This window comes from Anas acuta, chromosome 5 (assembly GCF_963932015.1).
Source record: "Anas acuta chromosome 5, bAnaAcu1.1, whole genome shotgun sequence".
Lineage (NCBI taxonomy): Eukaryota > Metazoa > Chordata > Aves > Anseriformes > Anatidae > Anas > Anas acuta.
In genome coordinates, this window is record NC_088983.1 from 25562155 (window position 1) to 25586972 (window position 24818).

The 24818-nt window shown below is 35.2% G+C and overlaps 1 protein-coding gene across 2 annotated transcripts in view; it reads left to right on the forward strand.

Moving 5' to 3' along the window:
• SLC25A21 (solute carrier family 25 member 21) overlaps positions 1 to 24818 on the forward strand; it is a 249554-nt gene that overhangs the window by 170679 nt on the left and 54057 nt on the right. For both annotated transcript variants that reach the window (XM_068683310.1, XM_068683311.1), the window contains exon 3: positions 11848 to 11931. In XM_068683310.1, the coding sequence (XP_068539411.1) occupies positions 11848 to 11931 (84 nt within the window). The remainder of the gene's footprint in view (positions 1 to 11847; positions 11932 to 24818) is intronic.

Sequence of the window (24818 nt, forward strand, 5' to 3'; positions counted from 1 at the left end):
CAGTTCCAATGACAAGTTGGCATCTTGTGACCTTTAATAAATGGGGGTAAATGATGTGTCTGTTAGCTGGTAGGCAGGATGGCTATTTGCATTTTCAAGAGGGTCTTGAAACATAAAAATGCTAAAAACTCTCCTGTGCATGTAATGAAACTAGAGATTCCCTTCTGCAGACCTTTAAAGTCGTTTATTCTTGGAGGGGTTCAGGCCACATGTGGGACAAGCTGTAGATTAGTACAAGTACAGTACCAATGTACTCTGCAAAGTTTAAGTAGATTAAGTCCTTCCCATGCTTTAGCCTGGGCACCTTTCAAGATGCATAGCAGAGAAAGTTGGAACCTGGCTATCCTTAGATTCCTGTTTAAGTGCACAGACTGTATTGCACCAAAGTAAAGACCCACAATAGAGAAGGTGAAAGTACTGCCAGTGTAGTGCACACACTATCTGGCTAGGTCTTTGGAAGAAGCATAGCGTAACTTTTGTTCTAAGTATTTGCTTCCTCATTAGCTAGCATGTGTGCTAATAAAATGGAGGAAAGTGGCATGACCAATATATTGTATGCTTAGGTTTTTATTTATTGCACTCTTGCTCAGTTTGGCCTTGAACAGCAAATAGCAATTTATGAACCAACAAAGGCATAACCCTACATGTTGAATATAATTATATACATAATAATTACCTTTTAGTTTTATATGAAACACTGAGTTTTCAGTCATATTTCAACAAGCCCATTTTATTTATCAGTAGGCATTCAACAATTCAATAAGTCAATTTGCTTTATCTCTAAGGCCATGTAGTATTACAAAGACAAATTTTAAGAGAACTTTCACATCCTTCTTTGATTTAAAGATTTTCATGAAATCATTTAGCTTTTTTTTTTTTTTTTTTTTGGAACAATACATAAAAAGCACAAGGCTGCAAGCAAATAGTAAAACAGTAAAATCTGTTGAGAAGTTTATCCTCCAGACCACTGCACTGCCTGCTTCCCGCAAATGTTTTGCTGCAATCTTCTCTCAAAACTTGCCCTGCTTTGTACCTTTAAAATTATCAGCACTTGGAAAAGTCTTGTTAAATCTGAAAGAAGTCCTGTTTTTCTTTAGACTTAACAATGTTTCAGATACTGATTAAAAAGGGAATTCTCCCTTTATTCCTGAGGTCAGTAAGAAATATTATGGAAAATTGCGTTAACTCTTGCAAATCCCTCTACAACTATAAAAGTACAAATGAGATCGTCCCTGCTGTTTCAGTCAGGCCTATGAACCTCAGAGCAATAGGATATTTATAAGAAAATTCCAGACATAGCAGTGGTGCTGTGATCCATATGACCCAAAGTTTCCAGTCTTTGTCTATCCTCCTGTCTTTAAGGAAAAACAGAGGGGCATAAAATGAAAACTTGGAAGATCACAAATCACTGTTATGACTCATTATAATGAATGATTTGTGCATTACTTTATGGAGTAGCTAGGTAGGTTTGGGGGGAATAAAGAAACCCTTCTTTTTAATTTTCACCACTTTAGGCCCATTTTCAAGCAACTGTCTTTCGTAACATAATGCTGCTCTTTTTTCCACACTATCCTGGATAACCAGTGAGTTTTTTCAGCTGGGAGAGTGTGTTGTGATGTAAAGGCTCAGCCTTGCACTGCTGTTGTCAAGAGCCTGTTAGTGTTTCCATTACAGCACTAAATCTTATTTTCTGGTGTTTATAACCAGGCTATAAAATACTTGAAGACAAATTTTGGTAGTTTTCAAAATGTATTTACAAATAAGAAAAATAATCTCATTGGGAGGGGCTTGTTAGGTCTCCAGAAAAATAAATAAATAAATAAATATCCTGACAGCTTTGCAGCAACTGTGATTCAGTTTTGGACATTCAAAATGAGTCTTCTGACCACAGCATACAACCTGTATTCAAGACTCTTCTGAGTTTTGCTTAACATTATATCTGTTGTTACCTACTAAAAGTAGAATTGTTACTTGAAAAATAAAAATAAAGTACTGAAGCCTGTAGGAACACTGTTGCTGCTCCTACAAAGTAGCACTTACTACACTACATTTGGGAGAACTCCCCTCTTTATTTTCAAACTGTGAGTAAATAGGATGTATTCTCAAGCATCAAAGTTTTCTCTTCCCTTCCTGGGATATATTTTAATTTGTTAGATAAAAGTTTGCTGGAAGTGTGGACACATATCTGTTGACTATAAAAGATGCTGGAAAGCTACCATTTCAACACACGGCAAACTTTCCATAAAGTTATGGGATCGTGTTTTTATTTTTCTTTTTACAAAGAGGGAAGTGTACCATTTCAGATAAACACTATTACAGAAAGCAAGAGTGTTCCGATATTTTACTAGTTTTATTTTAAGTCACCTCAGCAGAGCAAGTCATAGCTCTTCAGAGGAAATTTCATCCTAAACTTGCCTTGTTATGCCCTACTGTATGTTAAGAATTGCTAAGGTCGCTAAGCACTGCCTGATAATGAATTCCATATAAGCTGCAATATTGGAGCACAGCTGGGTGGGTAAGAATTGAGTTTCAGTCTTTAACTCAGAATTTCCTTATTTTACTGGTTTTATTTCAAAATGTAGTGCTTCTTTAAGACTGTAGGTAAAAAGAAAAAAAGGTAAGTTTAACACGGACTCAACATATGCTTGGAAGGTATTGACCATGTTATGTGTATTTGCCATCAGTCTTTTAATAAGAAAAGTCATATAAGTTAGAGTATTCAAATGCAGAGTATTTAGCTGTATTTTTCAGTGGAGTAAGGCAGGTTATATCCTTTCCAGTATTTTAAATATCTCAGCCACAATATCTTAATCAAATTTTAAATGTTTTCCAACACAGACATGGGAGGTTGTGTGGACACTCAAAACTAACACTTCTTTCAACAACTCACAATTTGATTTTGGCTATTTTCCACTGAAAATGAGTTTGGATTTCTTTAGTTGACCATTTCTTTCCTTTGGGAAAAAAGATATTTTTGGTTATCTTTACTACTTTGACCATAGGGAACGAGTGTAATGTATATTTTGTTGTGTTTTGCAAAATTTTTGGTGATACATCTTTTTAATACCAAAAAAAGAAATGTCAGAATACACTAAGCTGTGATGGGATTCCTCTCATCAAAGAACTTATAATGCTAATGAGTCCTGAAATGAATTGAACAACCCTTCAAAAAGACCTCCCCTCAAATCTTCTCATCTGAAAGCCACAACAATTTTCCTGCCTACTCAGAAAGAAAAGTTCTGTGTGATTACCAGAGGGGAAACAAATCAAAGCTTTGTATAAATATATATATATATATATATATACATATATATGTATATATTCTTGGCCCCATCTATTGGAATTGTTGAAGAAAAAAGTGTCTTTTTCCTGTGGGATATACATTTTCCTATTTCAATATTTAAACTGGAAGCATTTTTGAATAATGATTACTATTTGTATTTAAGTTATTGGCTAGTAATAACCAACAGTAATTATTCATTTGAAGCTTTCCTACGGCTTATCAGATATATTTTATTTTACAAAGCTGCATGAAGATTTGCCTTTGTATCTTTTTGAAGTAATAGAGGATGACCTTACTTTTTATAAGCAGCAAAATCATTCATCTTATTTGGTATCATTGATATCATAACAAAATTAACCGATAGATGAATTTTTCATATTCACATTTAAATTTTTTAGAATCTTTGATTTGCAGAGGCTCAATAAGGTATTAATTGATGGTAATGGCACAAGGCATGAGAATGGCTCTACTGGATTTGACTAATCCAACAAAGAGAGGTCAAGAGAGGATATACATTTTTGTAATAGCAGTTCAACTAAGATAAGGAACTGGACATTTTTTAATCAGGCACATGTTATAAACAGAAATCAGCCAAACCACATTCTAATTTTTCCCTGAGTTGGGACTGGATGCTGGAGCCTTTATGTAATATAATCTAATATCTGACTTCTTGTGAAATCTCTTCTAGTCATTAATTTGTATTCCTCATCACTTTGTTGTTTTTCTATAAGCCATTTTGAAGAGAAACATACAAGTCTATCCAAAACTAATGAAAGCCAGACTTCTGTTGATGTATTAGGCCATCAGTAACTACCCATATGTAAAATCTTAAAAAATAACTCCATCATCTCTGACAATGAAAAATTATTCCTCATGCTGTCATTTTCAATATTTGTCCTGTTTAGATAAGGGGGAAAAACATTCATAGATTTTGCGATAGTTGTTTTTACTTAGGAAATAAAGAGTACAGGAGTTTTCAGAAATAAACCATCACTCTTAAAAACAAAATACTGTTTTTGCTATTTCTAGTTTCTGCAGATTCACTAATAGCTAAGCATTTTATACACAAGAAAATGTAGACAAAAAGCACAGGCAGTGTTTAAATTTACCTACTCCTTTTACAGTTGTCATTTCCTAGCCAATCTTACTTTCATAAGATCTTAAGATCACACATAAGATATTGTGTGATCCTTCAGATAGAGCTATCTGTCTAAGGTCATCACTGTTGTCATAGCAGTTGTATCCAGGCAACCAAAATAGTTTAGAGGACAAAATTGTACATTCCTTTGTATATCCTCAACACTGGAGAGCTGTCCCTGCTCCAGCAGAAATTCCAGATAGGCTTTTCAGACAGAACATTAGAGTAACTTCTAAAGGATAATAACAGGGTGTGCTGTTTCCAGGTCCATAACTGTGAAGAAAGGCTGGTACTTTGTAGGGACCTTGTAGAAGCTGAAAACCCACAGTTGTATCTGGCACCGAGAAACACAGAGCTTGGAGGCTGGAAGTTAAAGCTTGTGTGCATGTGCAATAGGTAGAGAGGACACCTGCTCCCTTTCTATAGGTTCACCTCACTAAGAAACATGCCAGGATGTCAGAATAGAAAGTAAGAATAAGGTAGCAAAATTTTCTTTGAATATATAATATATTGCATTCAGAAATAAACTGGGTCTGAAGGCTTCATCCTGCAGTGCCAAGACGCATATCATGTTTGCACTTCCAGTGCCAAGCTTAGGTGAACAGTACAAGTGTTTTCTGTTCCCTGGTCAGCACGGAGCACTGACAGTGTTCTCAATATTCTAATCCATCAAATAAAAGCAAATTTGCACAACATAACTAGAAATAGCATATGGTTTGCACAATCATAGCTATCAGTTTGCATGATATTTCTCTGACCAGCTTTTAAGATTGTCCTTCATTTAATCTTTCATTCCTGTGGAATAAAGGAATGGTAGATTTCAGTAAATTACTTTTTGTTGTTGCTTTGAACTCTCCTCCACATACATGCATGCATCAATGGAATTAGATTATTAAAAGTATTTATGGTTTGAACTTAGTTTCTGCCATTTTAGTTTCTCAGGAAAACATTAAATTATTTGTATTTGACTGCTATAACTAGTTATTTTTGCTATTCTTTAAGAAAATTACCAGAGGAGATTTTCATGAAACAGTTACATAGGTTCTGTAACTGGGTTATGAGCTTCTTGCCAAGTTTGTTTTTGCTAAATGCTCATCTAAAACTATATGTAAAGGATTTATTTATTTATTTATTTATTTTTCTGCCATTGTAGCTGCTGTATGTTTTGTCCCATGTGGATAATGGAAAAGTTAATAGTTCTTCATTAGTAACTGACAAAGTACAGCTTTTATTTCTAAAATGCACTGTTATTATTACATTTTTATTACTGTTATTACACTCCAGGAATATATATAGTGATCTTTATTTTTCCCACTTATATTTTTGGTGGAACTATATGCTTCTTAGCTAGAACACTAAAGTATAAGATGGAGGAAAGTCATCCTTAAAAATAATAGGAAATACAGGAAAGATGATTCTCTTTTCTGATCAGTATACTATCAAGTCAGTGAATAATCACATCTTTCTTCTGGTGCCTTGTCAGGAAGCTGGGGGGAATTCCTTTTGTTTCATGGATGCTGTCTTCAACACAAGTAGTTTTACTAGAATAGGTTCCTAATCGAACAGAATGGAGGAGATCCAAGCTTGTAAACCAAGGAGAGTTTGGACCAATTGCTTTATGAGAGCTTTGATAAATTGCTTTTAGGTAACTTAAAGGGAGATTGCAACTGATGACGATCTTACTGGATTCAAATTTTGATCAGAATAGGCAATCTGTTTCATCTAAATTCTGCTCTAAATTGCTAAATCCTTTGTTTATCTACCTCTAACTTTTACTGTGAATGTACTCACTCAAATGTAGGTAGGAGTTACTGTCTTACTCATACACTGGCAATGTTTCCTCTTTTTGCCCTACCTGCATTTCACAGCAGTTGCTGAGAATTTTTTATAACAGACAAAGTGAAAATTGCTGGTTAACCAATCACATATGAAGAGGATTGCAATATGAAGATTGGGATTGCAATAAGACACAGGTCAGGTGTGGAATGGACGAATTTATGAGTTGCAATATTTGCTAAATAATTCAGTAAATGTGAAAATTCATCAATTTGTATTTGGTAATTTTTTATATGAACTTCATACCTGATAGTAGACATTCAGACTCACATAAAAGTCATCTCTGCAAAGAATTTTGAGTTTTCAGGGTAACTTTACAGTTATTTTCATTGTTATTATTAAAAAAAAGTTCCTTCGAAAGTCATAGTGGTAAACAAAATCACGAATCCCATCATGAACTCCAACAAAGTAAATAAAATTTCTGTTTAGATGAATTTTGAAATCAGTTTTGTAATACTTCTCTAGCAATTATTCTGATTTATTACTTGTAAAATATGAATTGTATGAAAACAGATGATAAATTCTGTAGTTAGATGGAAGCAAATCTGCTAAACACAATGACAGGAATAAGTTCTGTTCTTTGCCTGTTCTCTATGTTACAACTTTATAGTATTATTAATTTTTTTTTTTGCAGTTAAATAATCATCATAGCAATACTATAATACTTAAAATATGACCCTTATACCAGCATAATTTATATCTTTGTCTTTAAATAATTAGATTTTTTGTTTTGAAATCTTAGGTTCAGTTCTTCAACAACTCATATGATTTGCTGTTAAAATAAGTGACAGTATTATACTCTAAATTTAGTTATTATCCTGTAAGAAACGTAAGCAATTCAAAGAACTTGAGCCAAAAAAATAAAATATATTATCAATGTCTGCTTTGCAGTGCAAAATTTTGCATGAAATCTGAGCATCAGTAGATAGCCTTCACCAGTAGTAGCACCTGAATAAATGTTTAAGTTAGCAAATTTAAATCTTTTTAAATTATAATGCGGTTATTTTTTATTATAGACATGAACTATTAGATGATGTATATTTATATAAAGCTTCAGGCTATACATTCTTGATCAAGTTATGCTAGTAGGACTAACTACAGAGGTGTGTCTCGAATCATGGGAATTACTGAAATTTTAGGAGAACTATATATGTTTTCAGCTTTCAGAAGGCTGTGTATTTGTTTAAAAGTTGTTTTAAGTTTAACATTGCACAGATAATTTAATTTGTTTTGTTGTTATGCCACATAACTCTCCTCTCTTCTTTATATCATATGAACAGCTCAGTAACTGAGATTATTTGCTTTGGTCCAAATCATGGGGGGAATGTTAGGAGCTTTATACAAAATAGAGTAGAACATATGATGAAATCCTAACAAGATGTGAGGAGAGGGAAAAAACAACTAAGACTGCCACTTATTGGAAGCACTGTGACATGGTGTAAAGTCTGTTTCTCTGAGTCAATGTTTTTCTTTCCCTCTGAGCTTTGTGGTTGAGGAGCTAGTCAGCAGTACTGTACAAATGCACCGAGAAATTCTGGAATTTATGAATGAGGGTATGGGCTTTGTAATCCCAGTGGTGAGTCTGGTCCACATAACAGAATTTGGTGAGCCTGCTGCACATCACATTGGGGTTGTTCTATATAGTTGTTAATTAGCTGCTCACTACCTACTTTAACATAGATATGAAAATAGTGGTTTCTTCCTTTTAGATTTTAACGTAACTAAAAGAATTTCAGCATGAATTTGACATCTTTATTCAACCCAGAGCATTAAATAAAAGGCGGAGGACTGCTAGGTAACATTGCAATGAACAGAGTGTAAACACTGCATGGATATATATTGTAGTGGCAAAATCCACAGGACACTTTTGATGAGATCTTCAGCAAGCATGAACAAATAAAAACAGCAAATGAGAGAGGCAAAGAAAAAAATATATATTATATACACACATATACATATCAGAGAGCACACACATCTGCTTGTACTCCTATAGATACAGATAGTGTTAGAGAAGACTTTAAAGGACTTCTGGAACAGGGTGTTTTTGCAGGAAATCTTCCTGTATAATGAGGATTTTGTAAAAGTCAGCATAACATACTGGCCATTATAAAACCCAAAAGAACTGTAAGTTAGGCATTGTAAACAGATACGTACATTTGTGTACAGCAGAGTACACATATATATATCATAATGTTGATTAATGTGAATAAGTTAGAATATTTTCTTGGGTTTAGATCATAGTTTTCAATGCAGATGTCGCATTTTGAACAGACCCCAAGACCCCGAATTATTTGACATGATTTCCGCTTTTTGAAATCCCAGACATGTCTCTTTTGGTTTGAACAGGGAAAGACATTGATGTTCTTTTTTAAAATAATATCAGGACACTTTGGTATCAAACAAAGCTACTACACGGTGGTGTTCAGTCAAAGAAGGCATAAAACACCAAGTCTCATGGGATGTTGCTATGGCCCCAAAGGGAGATTGCAAGGTCCCCAGTGACATTAGGAGCTGGAGGTGGGAGCAGCGAGAAAGGGAAGGCAACAGGCCCCAAGCAGGAGGAGATTACACATGGCTTAATGGTTCTGCCAGCAGGCCCAAGGTGGGAACACACGTCACAGCATTTTGGCCACAGCAGATAGCCGAGAAGCAGAAAAGTGAGAAAGAAAGAAAGAAAGAAAGAAAGTTATCTAATGATCATTTTTAGGGCAATCAAGCTCTCAGTAAATGTTTACAGTGTTAGAGCATACAGTGACCAATCTGCCTCCCTGTCCATTCAACATGTCTCTGTTTGCTGAAAAGCACATGATGCTTTTCAGACATCAAAATAATAAATTAGGTTAGAAGTTTACACCCTGATTATATTTATAGGTGAATTTATCTTTTTGTTCTAGCAAAGCTAATACCTTGCAAGGCAGGCGTCCAGCTTCCAAAAATGCATGAAATTCAGGGGTTTTATAATGCTTTTAGAAGGAAATGGATTGGAAGCAGAGAAAGCCATTACGTATCCCCCAGTTGTGTTCATTCCTCTAAACAATCATTAAAAACAGACCAGGTTGTTTACTGAAGTGAATGCTTTCACTCTTTTGGATTATTAAGATTACCAATACAGGCTGCTGCTGCCTCCAGAAAACCAAACATTTTTTCAGCTCTTCCTTGAGCTTCTTATAACAAGTTCTGGTGATCAATTAGCTAGTTCATTAAAAAGTTACACATGATTTTATTAAGGCAAGCAATTCTGAATCAAAGAACCCAATTCGCAGATCTAGGTTGAAACACATAATTGGCATGTATTTTAGGATCACTGTTAAAGCTATAAAAAAGATTTACTAGGGAAGGAATGGATCCAAAAACCCTAAAGGAAGGAATATGTTACTTGTGTGACTCAGTGTTACAAATGGACTCACTTAATACTAGAATCTTATCTATTTTAAAGTTAAAAAAAAAAAAATGCAACTTTAACTTTTTTTAACAAGAAGTTGTCCTCATGTCTCTTCATCTGAAACAATGAAATTACTTATTGTATTATTGTCTTTTGCTATGATTTTCATTATTACTATCAAAGACATACTTTAAGTTAATTATTTAATAATTATGAGAAGTTGACCGACTGTAATTGTAAATCAAAATTAAGTAACATACCTTCATTGTGTTGTTCAGATGTACAGTGAGACTGTGATTAATTCTCAGTTCTACCTACAGTTGTGTATGCGCGGATTATAGCTGGAAACCTTGCACATGTGCTAGTAGGATAAGCTTGAGGATTTGTAAGGTGAGAGAGAGGGAAGGCACGTTATTCTGAGGATGTTTTGAAACAGTAATGCTTTGTTCTGAGTTTACAAGTGGGTCAAATCTTGAAACTTGAGAAGAAGAGTTTAGGTTAAGAAAGCTTTACTTTTGAAACACTTGAGGAAAAAGCAATTTGCTGGTGAGTTTTTGAAAGAATTTTTCTGTTGTTCTTTAAAAAACATAAAGACTATTTTTGTTTTTCAACTGAGAGGTATAAATAATCAAGTTTTATATATATCAAGATTTGATTAGAATCTACTTTCTATTATAATGTTGATTGCTTGATTACCTCAATGTAAAAGTTTCTGTAGCTGATATTTCTGTTGGGCTTGTGCAATGGCATAGAGGCATTTTCAACTATTAGCCTTCCCTAGGGTTCTTTTCAGACAAAATGTTATGCATCAGCTCTTATTTGAATGTAAGCCTATTGAATAGCATTCTCTACTCTGCCAACTTGGCAGCAAGTTTTCCCGCTAATAAAAGAGGTTACCCCAGATAGAGATCCCAGATGTGCCTGAACTACTTTTATTAGGACTATGGAGGGGCTCAGTGTTTCCTTCTAACTGTTTTCAAAAAAGGTGTGGGCTTGCCTTCATAAGTGCCTAAAGAATTGTATTACATCACTGGATTTTTTTTTCCTTAAAGTGAATAAAACATTAGATGTGTTAGCACAGAACACAGTTTAGGAAATACTGATGTTCATTAGGATAAATGCCTTTTGTTCCAGTGGAAATCTTGGTTTGTTTCTACTAAATTCTCATGAAAAAGAAAACACTGCTGTTTAACACTGAGTTAAAAATACCTTTATACCTTTGCATATTAATGAGATGTGGCCTATGAGTTTCTTGATTATGTCAGTTATTCTCTAAAACTATTTTTTTTGCTGTGTAGAATTTGTATTGTACTTAGTGATAAATCCAACTTATTGATTGACTGATAGAGACTTCTTGTAGTTTGAATTTGCTAATATCAGTGGGGTTTTTTTGTTTGGTTTGTTTTGTTTGTTGTTTGTTGTTGTTTGTTTTTTTAAATAGGCATTCAGAATTTCTCCATGCTATACAAGAAGTAGAATAAACTTTCTGGGGTATTGAATAAATAATATAGTTTGTTAAACTTACTGTTTAACAAATACTGAAATTGTAAATAATATGTTTACCGTCTTAAATCATAATCTTTATTTTCCTTTCAAGGCCTTTCTTTTGAAACCTTTATCACTGTCAAAATATGAATAGAGAAAACAAGGTTTTAATTAAGAGAATTAAAAGAATTCATTGCTTTGTTTTATTGTTCATCTTATTAATAAATTACAAAAAAAATGTATGATGCTGTAATCTCTGGTCATGTCCCCGGTTGATTTTTATTGTAATTGCATCAGATATAAAAATAACAAAACTGCACAGTGGATTAATTTAATAGTGAAACACATGACAGTATTCCATTTCAGATTTTCAAAAACAGGGTTTGATTCAAAGACTCCCATTAATTTCAATGGGCTTTGGATCAGGCACAGGGTTAACAGCTTATTTTTCAAACAACTAGAAAGAGGTGTAAATGTCAAAGGTGATAGTTATACTGTGAATTCCATAAACTACAAAAAAACATTACTACTAAAGCTCTAGTTTTCCTTAGTTTAACAGCTTCTATGAAAACAGTGTTAATAAGTATATCAGGAACAGTATATAATAATGAATCAGATACATTAAATAACCTTTAAAACATCTTTTATATAATAATTAGAAAGTTAAAAGTAACTTAAAATCCCTAACTTCTCATGCTGTGATGTAAATTGTATTTTTTTTAGGTTCCAAATTCAAAGAGGGAAAACTGATCCGACCAGTTACAAGAGCCTGGGGGACTGTTTTAGGACTATTTTCCAGAGAGAAGGGTAAGAGTATATGTTTTTAAAATTGTCAATTTTATGTGACCTTTTTTAATCACCTATTTTCCAGACATTAGATCCTCTTTATATTCCACCCTTTCTGCAATTGCCAGAATTTGGCAAACATATAGTCTTACATAATGAGCACAATTTGCAAAGTCCTAACATTACTCACGCTTACAATACAAAATTTTGCTATTAGGATGTGTTTAAAAAACTGTGATACACAGCTATGCAGAGATACTTGAACAAACTCTGCCTCAGTACTGGGAGCGGGATGGCCACATCAGTGCAGTTCAGTATCTTGGTTCTTATATCTTGTTTTCTGAACTAGTTCAGTCTGAGCCTGAGTTCAGAGGAGTACTTGTTTCCAACCTCTGATGAACTGGTATTCCCAGTTAGCTGTGGTAGGCAGTGTTTCTAAGACCTGTGTGAGTAAAATTACACAGCTTTTCAATTTGACAGAATATGGAAAAGGATTTATGGTTCTTAGTCACCTGAATCGAACTGGATTTAGAAGGTTACACTGTTCTGAGCCAGAGCTCTTCTAAGGGACTTGGGCTCTGATCCAGAGAGGCATTTAAGTACATGCTTAATTTTATGTGCAGTCCTGTTAAAGCTGGTGAATGTAATGGGACTGATCACATGCTTAAAGTTAAGCCTGTTATCCACAGGAGCTCTTTGGGAGCTAGCCTTTAATCAAAGTAACTCTAATTAGTCAATGCCAGTTTTGAGTAGCTGGCAGGCTTTCCATAACAACTTTGTAAATGCAACAGCAACCAGTATTTTGTCCATATATTGACCAAAATGGAATTGTGATCATATATAATGGCATAGATGCCACATATAGAAGCAGCAGAGGTGCAGCAGGGATCAGACTTCTTGTGTCTACATGTTGTACTGGTAAAACATAAGAGAGGCCAGCAGTGAAAATGAACTAGACCAATATTGTTTCTTGTAGAGAGATTTAGCTAAACTACCTTACATAAGTACACAGATAAAGAACTAGGTGGTTTGAATTGCTAAAGTAGAGAGAGTTGTAGAGATGTTTCACTAAAGTTGCAAAGAGAGGAAGTTGTCATGTTTCCCCTTATTTGTCAGTTAGAAACAGAATGTCACATTAAAACAGTCATCAGTAGTAAGCACAAGGGGAAAAGGAGGAGAATTTCAGATACAATATAATCTTAAACTTTGGCTAAAAATAAACAAAAGTAATCAACTAATCCTAACAAACTTCTCTGAATTCTTGAGTCTGTTATTCCAACCTATGCAAATTGTCCCATTTCTGAAGCTAGCTGATTATGACACTTTGGGGGAAGCAAGAGAGATGACTGCAAAATCTTTAAGTTAGTGGAAATCTTGAACCTAAATTGAATTATTTAGAATTCAATTCTTGAACCTCTCCTTGGGTGATCACAAAAATATGCAGAATAGAGCACTAAGAAAGGACTTCATATTTAGATACCAAGCAAATAAAAACAATATATGAGGTGTCCAGATTCAGGTGTGAACTAGGAGAAGGGTAAAAGAAATTCTTTTGTGTCCCTTGTTTATTGCATATTGGCTAGCCCCAAATAAAATCCCCTTCAGCACTTTTTACTGATTTTCAGAGAGATCCAATTCTTTTTATACTGACTATATAAGGGATTTATGCACCTCTCTCCAGCACTCAGAGTTGCCTACTGCCATATGTGACTTTACGTTAAGCTGATAACAAAAAAAAATCATGAAATAAGGGAACATGTCAGAAAAATAAATGTTACTAGTGGACTGCACCTGAAAATATTTACATTTGAGAATAGTGCTTATGCTCTTCTGTAGTAACATTTTCAATAATAGCAACTATGGTGAGCTAGAATGTCTAAGCCCAGTTCAGACAGGTAAGATATGTCTAAAGCCTTAATTTTTTGACCTTGTTCAGGTTATATGAAGAATAGATTTGGGGGATTGGCCTAAAGTTTAATTTGCTGCAATCTCTCTTACTGAAGACTGACCAGTCTTATGTTACTGCAGCATTATAGTAACAATCTAGTGATTTCATGACAAACTGCTTCATTGGAAATGGTGGCCAGGATTTCTTTAACCATCACTCTGATTTTCTCTGTGTTATAAGGAGAATTGCAGATAAAATATTTCCACTAATAGAATTCTGTCCTTTTCAAAGAATACGAGGTCTCCTTTATCTTCACAAAACAATAAAAGTTTCTTAAACAAAAAACACAGGAAAAAATAAAAAGCCTCTACAAAAGCTCCCCTCCCCCACCTCCCAAACTTTGAAGAGTTCTTTAGTTGGAAATAAATATTCTCCACAGGGAATTAAAATCTTCAAAGAATGATCCATCCCTTGAACTCTTTTCTTGTCTTACAAGAAAACAGGAGCCACAAAACATAAAATTTAATTGAGACTCACTAAAGGAAGGGTCAGTCTAGCATAGCATTAGAGGTGGCATAGCTGTCTATTAAATGGAGTTAGGAGTATCTACTTCAGGACTTTTGCAGACTTGCGTTGGAACCTTCCAGTCACTTCCAGTTGCGCAGGGACTGCAGCTCTGTGAGTCCTCTCCTGTGGTGACCAACCTTTGTTTAGCAGTATTTGTTAGGAACTTTGCATCTGAATTTCTCTGGTTTCACTTACGAGATGCTGTATGTATTGACAGATCTTTGACAGCAAAGGTAAAACCACCAGGAGTATATCTGTTTATTGAAGAGTGACAGCTTTACAGCTAACATAAAAATAATCTGATGTTTATTGGGGAAAATGTTTGGATAGAGGATTACCTGCAACCATTAACAGAGAAAGCTTTTCATTCTTTTCAGGTCCTACAAATAAGGACCTAAAAGGTCCTTAGAGGTCCTAAGGGATTGATCATGTTTGTTGACCAATGTTTGCATTGTTGCCATTTTTTTTCACTGCATTTGTAATCACTCACTTCTTTGATAATGACTTAGGTTTGAATAGAAAATGTCAGAAACCAACAGCTGAATGTACATGTTGCATAACAGTCTAGCTGAATGTATATGTTGCATTTATATTAAAGACACATGGTGTTATCTCATATTAGGAATGGAAATTATGCCCATCTGCACTATCTTAATTTAGAGTTGCACTAAAATGATGGATACTGTTATTTTGGGTCTGTAAACAACTTTGTTCATATAAACTTAGATTTTCATGAGCTCATAATTTTAACAATAAATGTTCTGGCTTACAGTTGGCTTTTTTGATAGGCACCCAGTCAAGTGCCTGTTACTTTCTCATTCATTGTTTAGCTTGCCTGAAACAGAAAGAGTAACAGTGTCCTGGTTTCCAGTTTTGAAACTCAACATTTGAGAAAGTTACAGTTTAAAGGGTTGTTAGCTTTTCTTAGACCTAGATGGCCCTGGGAAAATACAAAACATAATAGTCATTGATCATTTGAGACCTCATTACTTCTGCTGAGTTATTTGATTATGAATGCTGAATTTGGTTTGGGAAGGAACAATTACCTCCTAATAAAAAAGCCCAATAAGCTTTATAACTATTTCTGTCTTCTTCTCAGCATTGCCTCATACTCTCATACCATTCTCTTATACCTATAAGTGCCTGCCTGTATGACCACACACCTTTCTTTTAATAAGCAGCACCCTGACTCATACATTAGTGGGATTAGGCTTTAAAGCTGCACAAAACTTGTCAGCTATGGGTGGAGTAGATGGGAGAACAGCCAAGGCTAAGCAAGAGCTGGATGAATGCTGAGTTGTCAGCAAATGTGCAGAAGCTGGAGGGTTCCTGGCTTATGTGATAACAGTGAGCATTCATTGATTAAGGAATTTGCTAGCACTCTCCTTTGTCTTGCCTCTATTTCTTGTCTGTCTATCATGGTGACAAATGCCTGAAAGACTACAGCAGTGCTCTTGAGACCTGGCTCTCCCAGGTAGCTGCAGATGATGCTCTGCTGCTTCTAATTGCCAACAGGTCAGGAAAGGAGACTTGCAGGATTGCCAGCCCTACAGGCAAGCTTCAGCCTCTGGCACTCACCAGCAGTCATCACCGCCCATTCCTGGGGCCCAGCTGGATGTATGCTCCTCCAGCTGGGCTGAGGAGACTTATCAAAAGGCTGCCAAATAAATGTTATACAAGATACAAATACTTGGCTACCCTGTGCATGAATTCTTCAATGAAATTGCCGACTGGGGAAGTGTGACATGGTCAGTCATGCCAAAAATCCCTTTTCCCAGCTAGCAGCTATGAAGCAGAGATTCATTTCCACTTAGTGGAGACATAAATTCCTCTGGTATCAAAAGACCAGACTTAGGCTCTGACTTAAGTGCTCTGAGGCAAGCAAAAGTGGTAGATTAAGATGTTATTTCCTCCCATAGCTATCTACCCCTCTTTGATTTCTTTTTAGTACTTCATACCAGGAGAGCAGAAGTGAACTTGTACCCATGCTCATTTGCTACCTTTGGGAACCTAGTTTCTTCATATAGACCCACCTGCACTGGCACTTTCAAAGACCTGTGATCTAGCAAACTGAAAGCACATTTTCCGTTTTGCCCACTACTACAGGAACAGTAACTTCCATGTGAACCCTGAGAAAGGGGTCTAGCACTCATACTTCAACAATACCTATACATAGTTCTGTCTCTTTTCTAGCCCTACAGGTCTGCCCTACAGGTCTGCCTACAACCAAATAATGTACAAGTCTTGCTAAAATCATAGAACCATAGAATCATAGAATGGCTTGGGTTGGAAGGGACCTTTCCCACCATAGGCAGGGAAGCCATCAGGTCGCTCAGGGCTTCATCCAACCTGGCCTTGAACACCTCCAGGGATGGGGCATCCACAGCTTCTCTGGACAACCTGTTCCAGTGCCTCATCATCCTTACAGTGAAGAATTTCCTCCTAACCTCTAATCTAAATCTCCTCTCTTTTAGTTTAAAACCATTCCCCCTTATCCTGTCATTATCTGATTGAGCTTCCCATCATAAGTCCCCTTCAAGTACTGAAAGGTTGCAATGAGGTTCCTCTGGAGCCTTCTCGTCTTTAGGCTGAACAGACCTAGCTCTCTCAGCTTTTCTACATAGGAGAGGTGCTCCAGCCCCTTGATCATCTTTGTGGCCCTCCTCTGGACCCACTCTAACAGATCTTTGTTGTGCTGGGTGCCCAATGCGTGGACACACTACAGTGCCAAAATATCTTTCTGTACCTATCCTGATGAATCTGTGTAGACCATATATAGCAATATATAGTATATCACTAATTTTCCTTCTCTTTATCCCACATGTACAATTATTCTGTGGGTCACATTATGCTTTATCAGTGTCTTTGTGACATACTGTTGAAAAAAAAGATCACATTCCCATGTGAAATAATATCATCTGAAACTAAAAATATTATCGAAGCTTTGTAACACCCTATGAGAATTATAACTGAGATTATGAAGGACAGTGTGTTGACTTAAACTGCGAATCTCTATAAAATTTTTGTGGACAAAAATGAGTCTTAGAGTTGAATTTTTGAATACCTGAATCCTGATGCTTGCTTTGCATATCTTTGAAGAAGAAATCTCAAATTTAGGAAATCTAATATTTGTGCATTTTCAGGGAGAATGAGCCTGAAAAATATAGCTGAGGTAATCACAAGTTCTTTTAGTACATAATTTAAAATAACAACTGTTGAATCTATACATTTACTTTCAGAAGTGAGGGACTCCATTTGCTTTGACAATTCTTCCATTCATGAAGATTTTGATATTACAGCCCCTCTACAGGCAAACAGTGGCATTTCTCAGCCATCGCACTCACTTCTGAAGAGTACTTAGTGTGGTTTCTAAGACAGGATTCACGTGGCCTTCTGGGGAACGGGGCTCATGAACCTATGGAGAAAAGAAAAAAGATGTCTTAGCAGACTTCAGCCTCTTGGTGCCACATGGTGAAAGAATTTCAGAATTTTTTTGGGTAATTAGCAGGAGTTCCTTTTTCGTTATCCACAATGTATACATGCAGAGTAATATACTGCATAGCTGTTCTTGATGCCATTTAGTCTAACTTTGTCCCATGCCTTACTCTATATAGACCTATGTGTAATATCATATCATGGTCTTACTATTTTCAGTTTCATTTGGTTGTTTATTGTGGTTTCAAGACATAACATTTAAATAGTGGAAGAGTCCTAGTTAAAATTATCAATTATTATTATAAGACTGCTTTTAAGATTAGAGACAAGGAGGACAGAAAAGTTAACTGACAGATTTTTCCTGATTATTTACTTTAAAATTGTGATTTATACTATGCTTGCAAAGGTTTAGATCAAGTATGGCTACAAAGCAGAGGTCTTTAGTTATGGGAAGGTGATGTGTATTGCAATATCTTAATTAAATTAACATCTGCATTTGATATTTAAACTTTGTCTCATGTCCCAGTAAAGACAGAAAAGATGTCAGGAAATTCTTATCCCTTCTAGTGTTTTAAAATGCATGTATGCATGCATATGCATGCCTATTTGTAAAATATTCATACATTTACTTAGTCTCTTAGTAGACAAAACTTACCCAGTTCATAATCCAGTGAAGTTTTGCCAACAGTCCCAAGTGACTCCGGATGCTTTTTGCAACATTAGTCAGTCATGAGAAGAAGGAAAAAAAAAATAAAATAAAATAAAAAAATAACATAAAAACTGCTCTTTTAATCTCTAGGTCTCAAAATGCTCTACAGAAGAAAGAAGTATCGTTATCTCATTTATCTCATTTATGCAGATGGGGATACTGGGGTTTAAGGTGCCAGGCAATAGACAGGAATATGAACACAGATGTTTGTCATGGAGCAGACTGATACTGGGTAATTTGTTTGCCCCACAGTAACATGTTAATATCAGAGCTCTGAGGAACATGTGTGTTGGACATAAAATTGCATTCTTTCATTTAAGCTCCTAATTCAGAAGGGGTCTGAAGACTTTTGGCAATCCCTTTTGTGAGGTGGTTTGTCCAAGGTCATACACAGAGCTAGTGGCAGTTTTAAGCCTGTAGGCAGATATCCTGACTGCCAGACTGGTGCCCTGTTCAATGGATTGCACTGTCTGCAGATAGTCAGCAGCATTTACAGTGATGTTACTGTCATCAGGTTTTCATCATTCTACTCAGGCAGGAATTCTCTGTTCCTCACTGTAGGTTCCCTACCCCCATCTTCATATGTTAACACTTGAAAACATAAGAAATGGCTCTGGAATGTGAAAAACTTTTATTCCCAGTTTTATGTGTGTAGCTTTCTGAAATACAATGAGGTTGCACTGGTGTAACTATCGGCAGCATTTTGCCAACCACATTTTTATTACTGATGGAAGGACATTTTACTTACAACATTTGATCTGGTATATATGGCAACAGAGTAAACAAGGACACTTAGGGAATCACTTATGAGAATCAGCTGCTTTAAAGATGAAGTGCATGTTCATTTATTTCCCAATATGAACAGAACAGAACACAATAAAATTATGTAAATCTTATAAGCACCTTAGTCATAAACAAGCCAGACATTATCTGTCCTTAGTCGTTACTGTTTGCTGTGGCCACTGGAATGGCCAGTTTACGCTTGTTAAGTGTCTGGTTTGTATTTTTTAAAAGTTCAGGTTGTATTTTTTATGTTTCCAATTTTTTCACCATCAGTTTGTTTTAATCTGAAAGCTATGATTCCTTGGGTGTCTGTGTGTTCTACTAATGCAGCATAAATTCAACTCTTTATATTACTATATTTATAACAATAGCTCCTATGGGTTCAGTTTGGAATTATATGACTGCATTATAAGATTACAGTAGTAAGGGGATACCTACTAAAGGTTATTTACAATCTATCTTTATCTACTCTAGTTAGCAAAATAGCAGCAGACTTTTAATTTTTATTCCTTATGATTTGAACATTCAGGAATATTTATCATTTTACCAATTTAGGTTCCTGCTGCATTCAGACGTATTAGTCATTTTGTTTAAAGAGATCAAAGTAATAATTTCATGTTTTTAAAAATCTCCTGTTAGCCTACTGTATGGAAAATATTATACTGTGCTGCATCACTGTACTTTCTGAACATGTTTATGTTCTCTGAGTGTGAAGAACGTAACTGCCAAATTTAGTAGACCGGGAAAATGGCCGTGAATGCCTCCTGCTTCAGCAAAGCAGCTCAGCACGAGGGGCTGCAGTGTTTGGCAGCTGTGACTGGGACGTTCCCAAGCAGAGGCTTGTCCCTGGGGCCTCAGCAGGGGCAATTTTGCCCTGCATGGGACCGTACTGTGGGGCTACAGCCAAGCCCCAAGCCCACGGCACTTGGAGAGGTGGGCTCCAGGCAGAAAGCGGGCAGCCAAGATGCTGAGCAGAGAGCCATCTAGGGTTGGAAAGCAGGGAAGGGCTCACACACCCCACTCTGTGAGTGTTGCCCATCTGTTTCATTGGCTTACCCAGAGCTGTAACAAAATTCTCAGCTAGCGCAAAGCTTTTAGGTGGGGAACCAAAAGAATACCAACAGTAGTCACAGCTGAGGCTGCATATCCTCTGAGTGAAGATTTAATGCATTGGTGTTTTAAGATTAAGAGGCTGAATTCTGTTAAGTCATGCATCTGGATCATGCTGCTTCTGGGGGATCTGTGCCTACACAACTTTCTTGTTCCAAAATGGCATGTATATGCTGCCATCAGAATCGCCAGGACTTAAACTTGTATTTAAAAGAGCAGAAACAGCTTTTAGCCCTGACAGAGGATCAGAGTTTTCTCAAACCTGAACCCCATGCAAAGCTGTCATGCTCAGCTGCAAGTAGATAAAAGAAACTGAAATCCATGCACTACACTCTTTCTTATCAAAGGTAATAGCACTGAAATCTGATCATGACATTGTCAGTAGTCAGCTGTCAAAATTAACTGTGTGTCTGTTATGCAAATCTAGCCATTAATGGTTAACATTTCATAAACATAATCACAATAGCATATGCACATTCAAATACAAAATTAATTTCAGTTATATGTTGAGGTTCTTTTAAAGGCAAATTGTTTATTTCTCCATGATTTGTGATTCTAGTAGCGATTAATTGTTAACCTATTCCTTAAAAGAAAAATTCCACTGTATCAAGGGAAAAAACAGTGACCAGAGAACAGATAAATCACTTTTATATGCTTGGAACAGCTGACTTTACACTTTTATTACATTGTTTGAAAAAGCATCTTTTCATCTGGAAGGAATCAGTTTAAAATGTGATTGTCAACACAACTAAAGCAGCTTTCTGTTTAAAATGGCTGCTTGTGAAGCTTAGAACTATAGCTTTGCCAAGATTTTCTTTACAGACATTAGTTACTAGGACCAAGAGATTTTAGATGGGATGTTCACAGGAAATACCTGGCAGACAGCGTAAAATGCAAAGTAAAGCATTTTTATTTAGGTTGTAGGAAACATGTATGTGAAAATGAGCAGCAGCGTTTCAGGTCAAAAGCCTTCTTTTAAAAATAGAAGTCTGTAAGTTGTAAATTGAAGGGGAAAAAAGAAAAAAATCCAGATCAATTTTTTCATGTCTTGACCTAACTAATCAGACAACATTTATTTAGTATATTTCTATTGACTATATTTAATATTTATTTATAATGGCACAATTATACTGCTCTCTAATCAGCATGTCTTTACCTCATCTAACAATTTTCTTCACTTGTTACATCTGAAAGTAAAGCTTTGTCTCTTTTATGCCAATCCTTCTGATTGCTGTAATCCTCATTTGTTTATTTATATGTAATTCTGCTTTATTTGAATCCCTCTAGTATTTAATCTCTAAAATATGCAAACAAAAATTCTATTCTGAAGTACTGCATTCAGTGATAAAATATTTTCACTCCTGGAATAATTGTGCTTTACACTATATAAATTTGCTCATAATTTTAACTGTAAATAATGAAGATGTAAGACTATTACCTATTAGAATATGTAGACTTTTTTTTTTTTCAATATGCATCATTTTCATGTTTTTGGGGCAGTTTAGATATAAGATTTTTATAGCATTTTTATTAACAAATTTGTATTATGCAAATGAAAATATAGGTATTCTCCATTTTTTTCCTACTAAAGTACTTTAGCTCTTTTCTTTTTTAATGTTGGAAAGTGAGTAGCATTTTAATGAGAAAGTTTTAAAATGCATTTTTGTTAGGAGGAGAAGCTTTCCCTGGCAGCCATCTCTGTTGCTGAGATTCAGAGCTGCCGATGCAGCAGTAAGTGCTAGGTACACCAATCATTCCTCTCGAAAACCATCACCAACTGCTCTTCTGTTTGCAATATTCTTTACCCAATTTGAAGGCTTTCTGTGTGCCATGCTTCACATTCTGAAGGAAATTTAGTAAACTAATTGCTGAGAATATCTATGCTTGACAATGGAGGAGGAACTGTTCATCTAAATCAATGCAAAAACTCCAAACAAAAAGGCAATGTAAATAGCTATGAATATTTGACACTTATGTGCAGATTTTCCATGGAATGCATCTTAAATAAAACAAGGTAAAATGGGGAATTAACATTACATATGGAAATATTTTAGAAGAGTATATTTTCTGTATAATGCTAACTCATATTTCAGGGCACATTGCAATCCATATGACTCTGAGAATCAAACTGTGAAAAATAAATAGTCTGCTGGACTGTCATGCCATTTGCCTCTCTCAAGAAAATAAAATTCTAAATACATACGATGTGGGCTTTTTAGCTTTCACATTCTTTGTTTATGCAATTTTACTCACAGTCAGCTGTTTTTACCACATAAATAAAAACTTTAATGCAGTGCAAATAATTTTCTTTGATTGTAAAAATGCCTACATCATGAGTACTGTTTGTGTAACATGCTGCATCTTCTTACAGGAGTCCATGCATATAAGCACAGAAGTGTACAGTTGCATTCTCTTTCTATCTAGCATGGAAAGTTCCTTTCATGGTAAAGCAGGCTGACACTCCATAGTAAATTTCTGAAGCTTTCATGCAGCATATGGGGCAGTAACTCTAACTGAAAGATTGGCTCCAGTTATGAATTCCCATGTGAATGGGAATTCATAGAAATTCATAGAAATTCCTTTTTTTTTTTTTTTTTTTTTTTTTTTTACAGTTTGCCTTCACTGTTTGTTTGTTTTTGCATATTTTGTCTTTGCCTGAACTTGTGTATCCACTGACTATTAGGCACTGGGTGTCCTAAATTCATCAAGATTTTTCAGGCATTCTTTTAATCTGATAAATGGATTTTTCCATAATAAATAGACACTTCTTCATCATAGGAATTTGGTAGCCAAAACTATACAATCACTGTTCTCTGTAGTAGTTGAACTCCATGGCAGGAAGAAATACTTCTATGCTCCAGATTATTCCTAATGTATGTGCAGGCTCAGATTACTTACTACTAAAACATTTCTTAATAAAAGTTATTTTTTTCATTCTTTGAGTCCCTCATAAAATAATTTTATATCTTGATTTAACAAAAGTCAAGTTTCAACCGATGTATTTTATATGAAAATAAAAAATCCACTCATTTCTTCAAGTAAAAATAGAAATTCAAATAGTCTTCTGCATAAAATACCTTATCAAAAAAAAAAAAAAAAATCCATCAATATTTCAAAAGCGTATTTTTACACCATTTTTATTGGGAAATGCTGTCTATCTCTGGTATGAATTATCATTTAGCCTATAGGTAATAGTTATTCTTTTGATTGTTACTGTGATTTAAAAGAGTCAATTTTATGGTTAAAAGTAAAATATCAACTAATACGCATTTGAGCCTTTGTTTTAAAGTAGTCTTGCATAACATGTCTCTACCTTTGAAAATACAAAAAAAAAAAAAAGCATAATATTCAGATTTGTATATGTTTATTAGTTTAAAACATATTAAACTATTTCATCTCATTTTTTATCTTTTCTTCATAAATTAAATTTTTAAACTAATTAAAAATCCCTTTTAAATTTTTTTGTTGTTGTTTAAAAGTACATAAAAAGCAAACCAAAACCTTCAGTTACATTTCAGAAATGCTGTGGATATTAAATATAGTGTTATGATTTTAAGAAAAATAAAATGTCTCCACCAGGATTTCAACAGCTGATATTAATAATTTGTAAATAATAAATATTTTTCAAGGCTGTAATAATATTTTTATACCTCTAGAATTTTAGACTTCAACAGAACAAGAAAATTAAGTGTTTTTATACAAATAACAGTTTTCATAGGCTTTCTCAGAAAATGTATAGTAGTAATTTTATCTAGTGTTGCATTACAAAAAAAGTTAAAGGGATTTAATTTATTCACGAGAAGAATTATAATGGTGTAAAAGATGAAAAAAAAGAACTAGTGAGCAGTTCCACACTGGAATAGTTAGGAGTCCTTGAAAAATGCTCAGAATCGATTGAAAAAAGTTGCCCTCAGCATCCTGTTGAAGGGTACAGGAAAATGCAGTTTTAGAAGTAAGTCTTTCTCAGTTACCATGAGGGAATGCCTGGTATTTTGTCTTTCTACTGAAAAGGATTGGTTTTCCCTTGATTGTCATCAGTTTGCTAGGTTGTCCTGCTATTTAAGCTATTAAAGACTGGTGTGCTGCTTGGTCTCAGGTGATCCATAAAAAGGAATGAAGGCTTGGGAAGGTAAACCATCACCAGACTGGCTCGGTGTCTCAGCCTTCCATGACGGAAGCTCTTTGTTAAGAATTGTTGGCAATTGCAGCAGTTTCCAACTGAAGATAAAGAGCCAGCGTTCTCAGATAATGCCCTCGATCACACACCTGATGACAGACTCCTGCATGCAAGTTTTTTCAGGTGCTATGTTTGCTCAGTAATCCTTCGGTGCCAATCTTTTCTAAATGGTGAGCAGGTCCCGTCAGTAATGGACATCAGCCATTGAGCTTGTAATATTTGTCATATATCAGGTTACG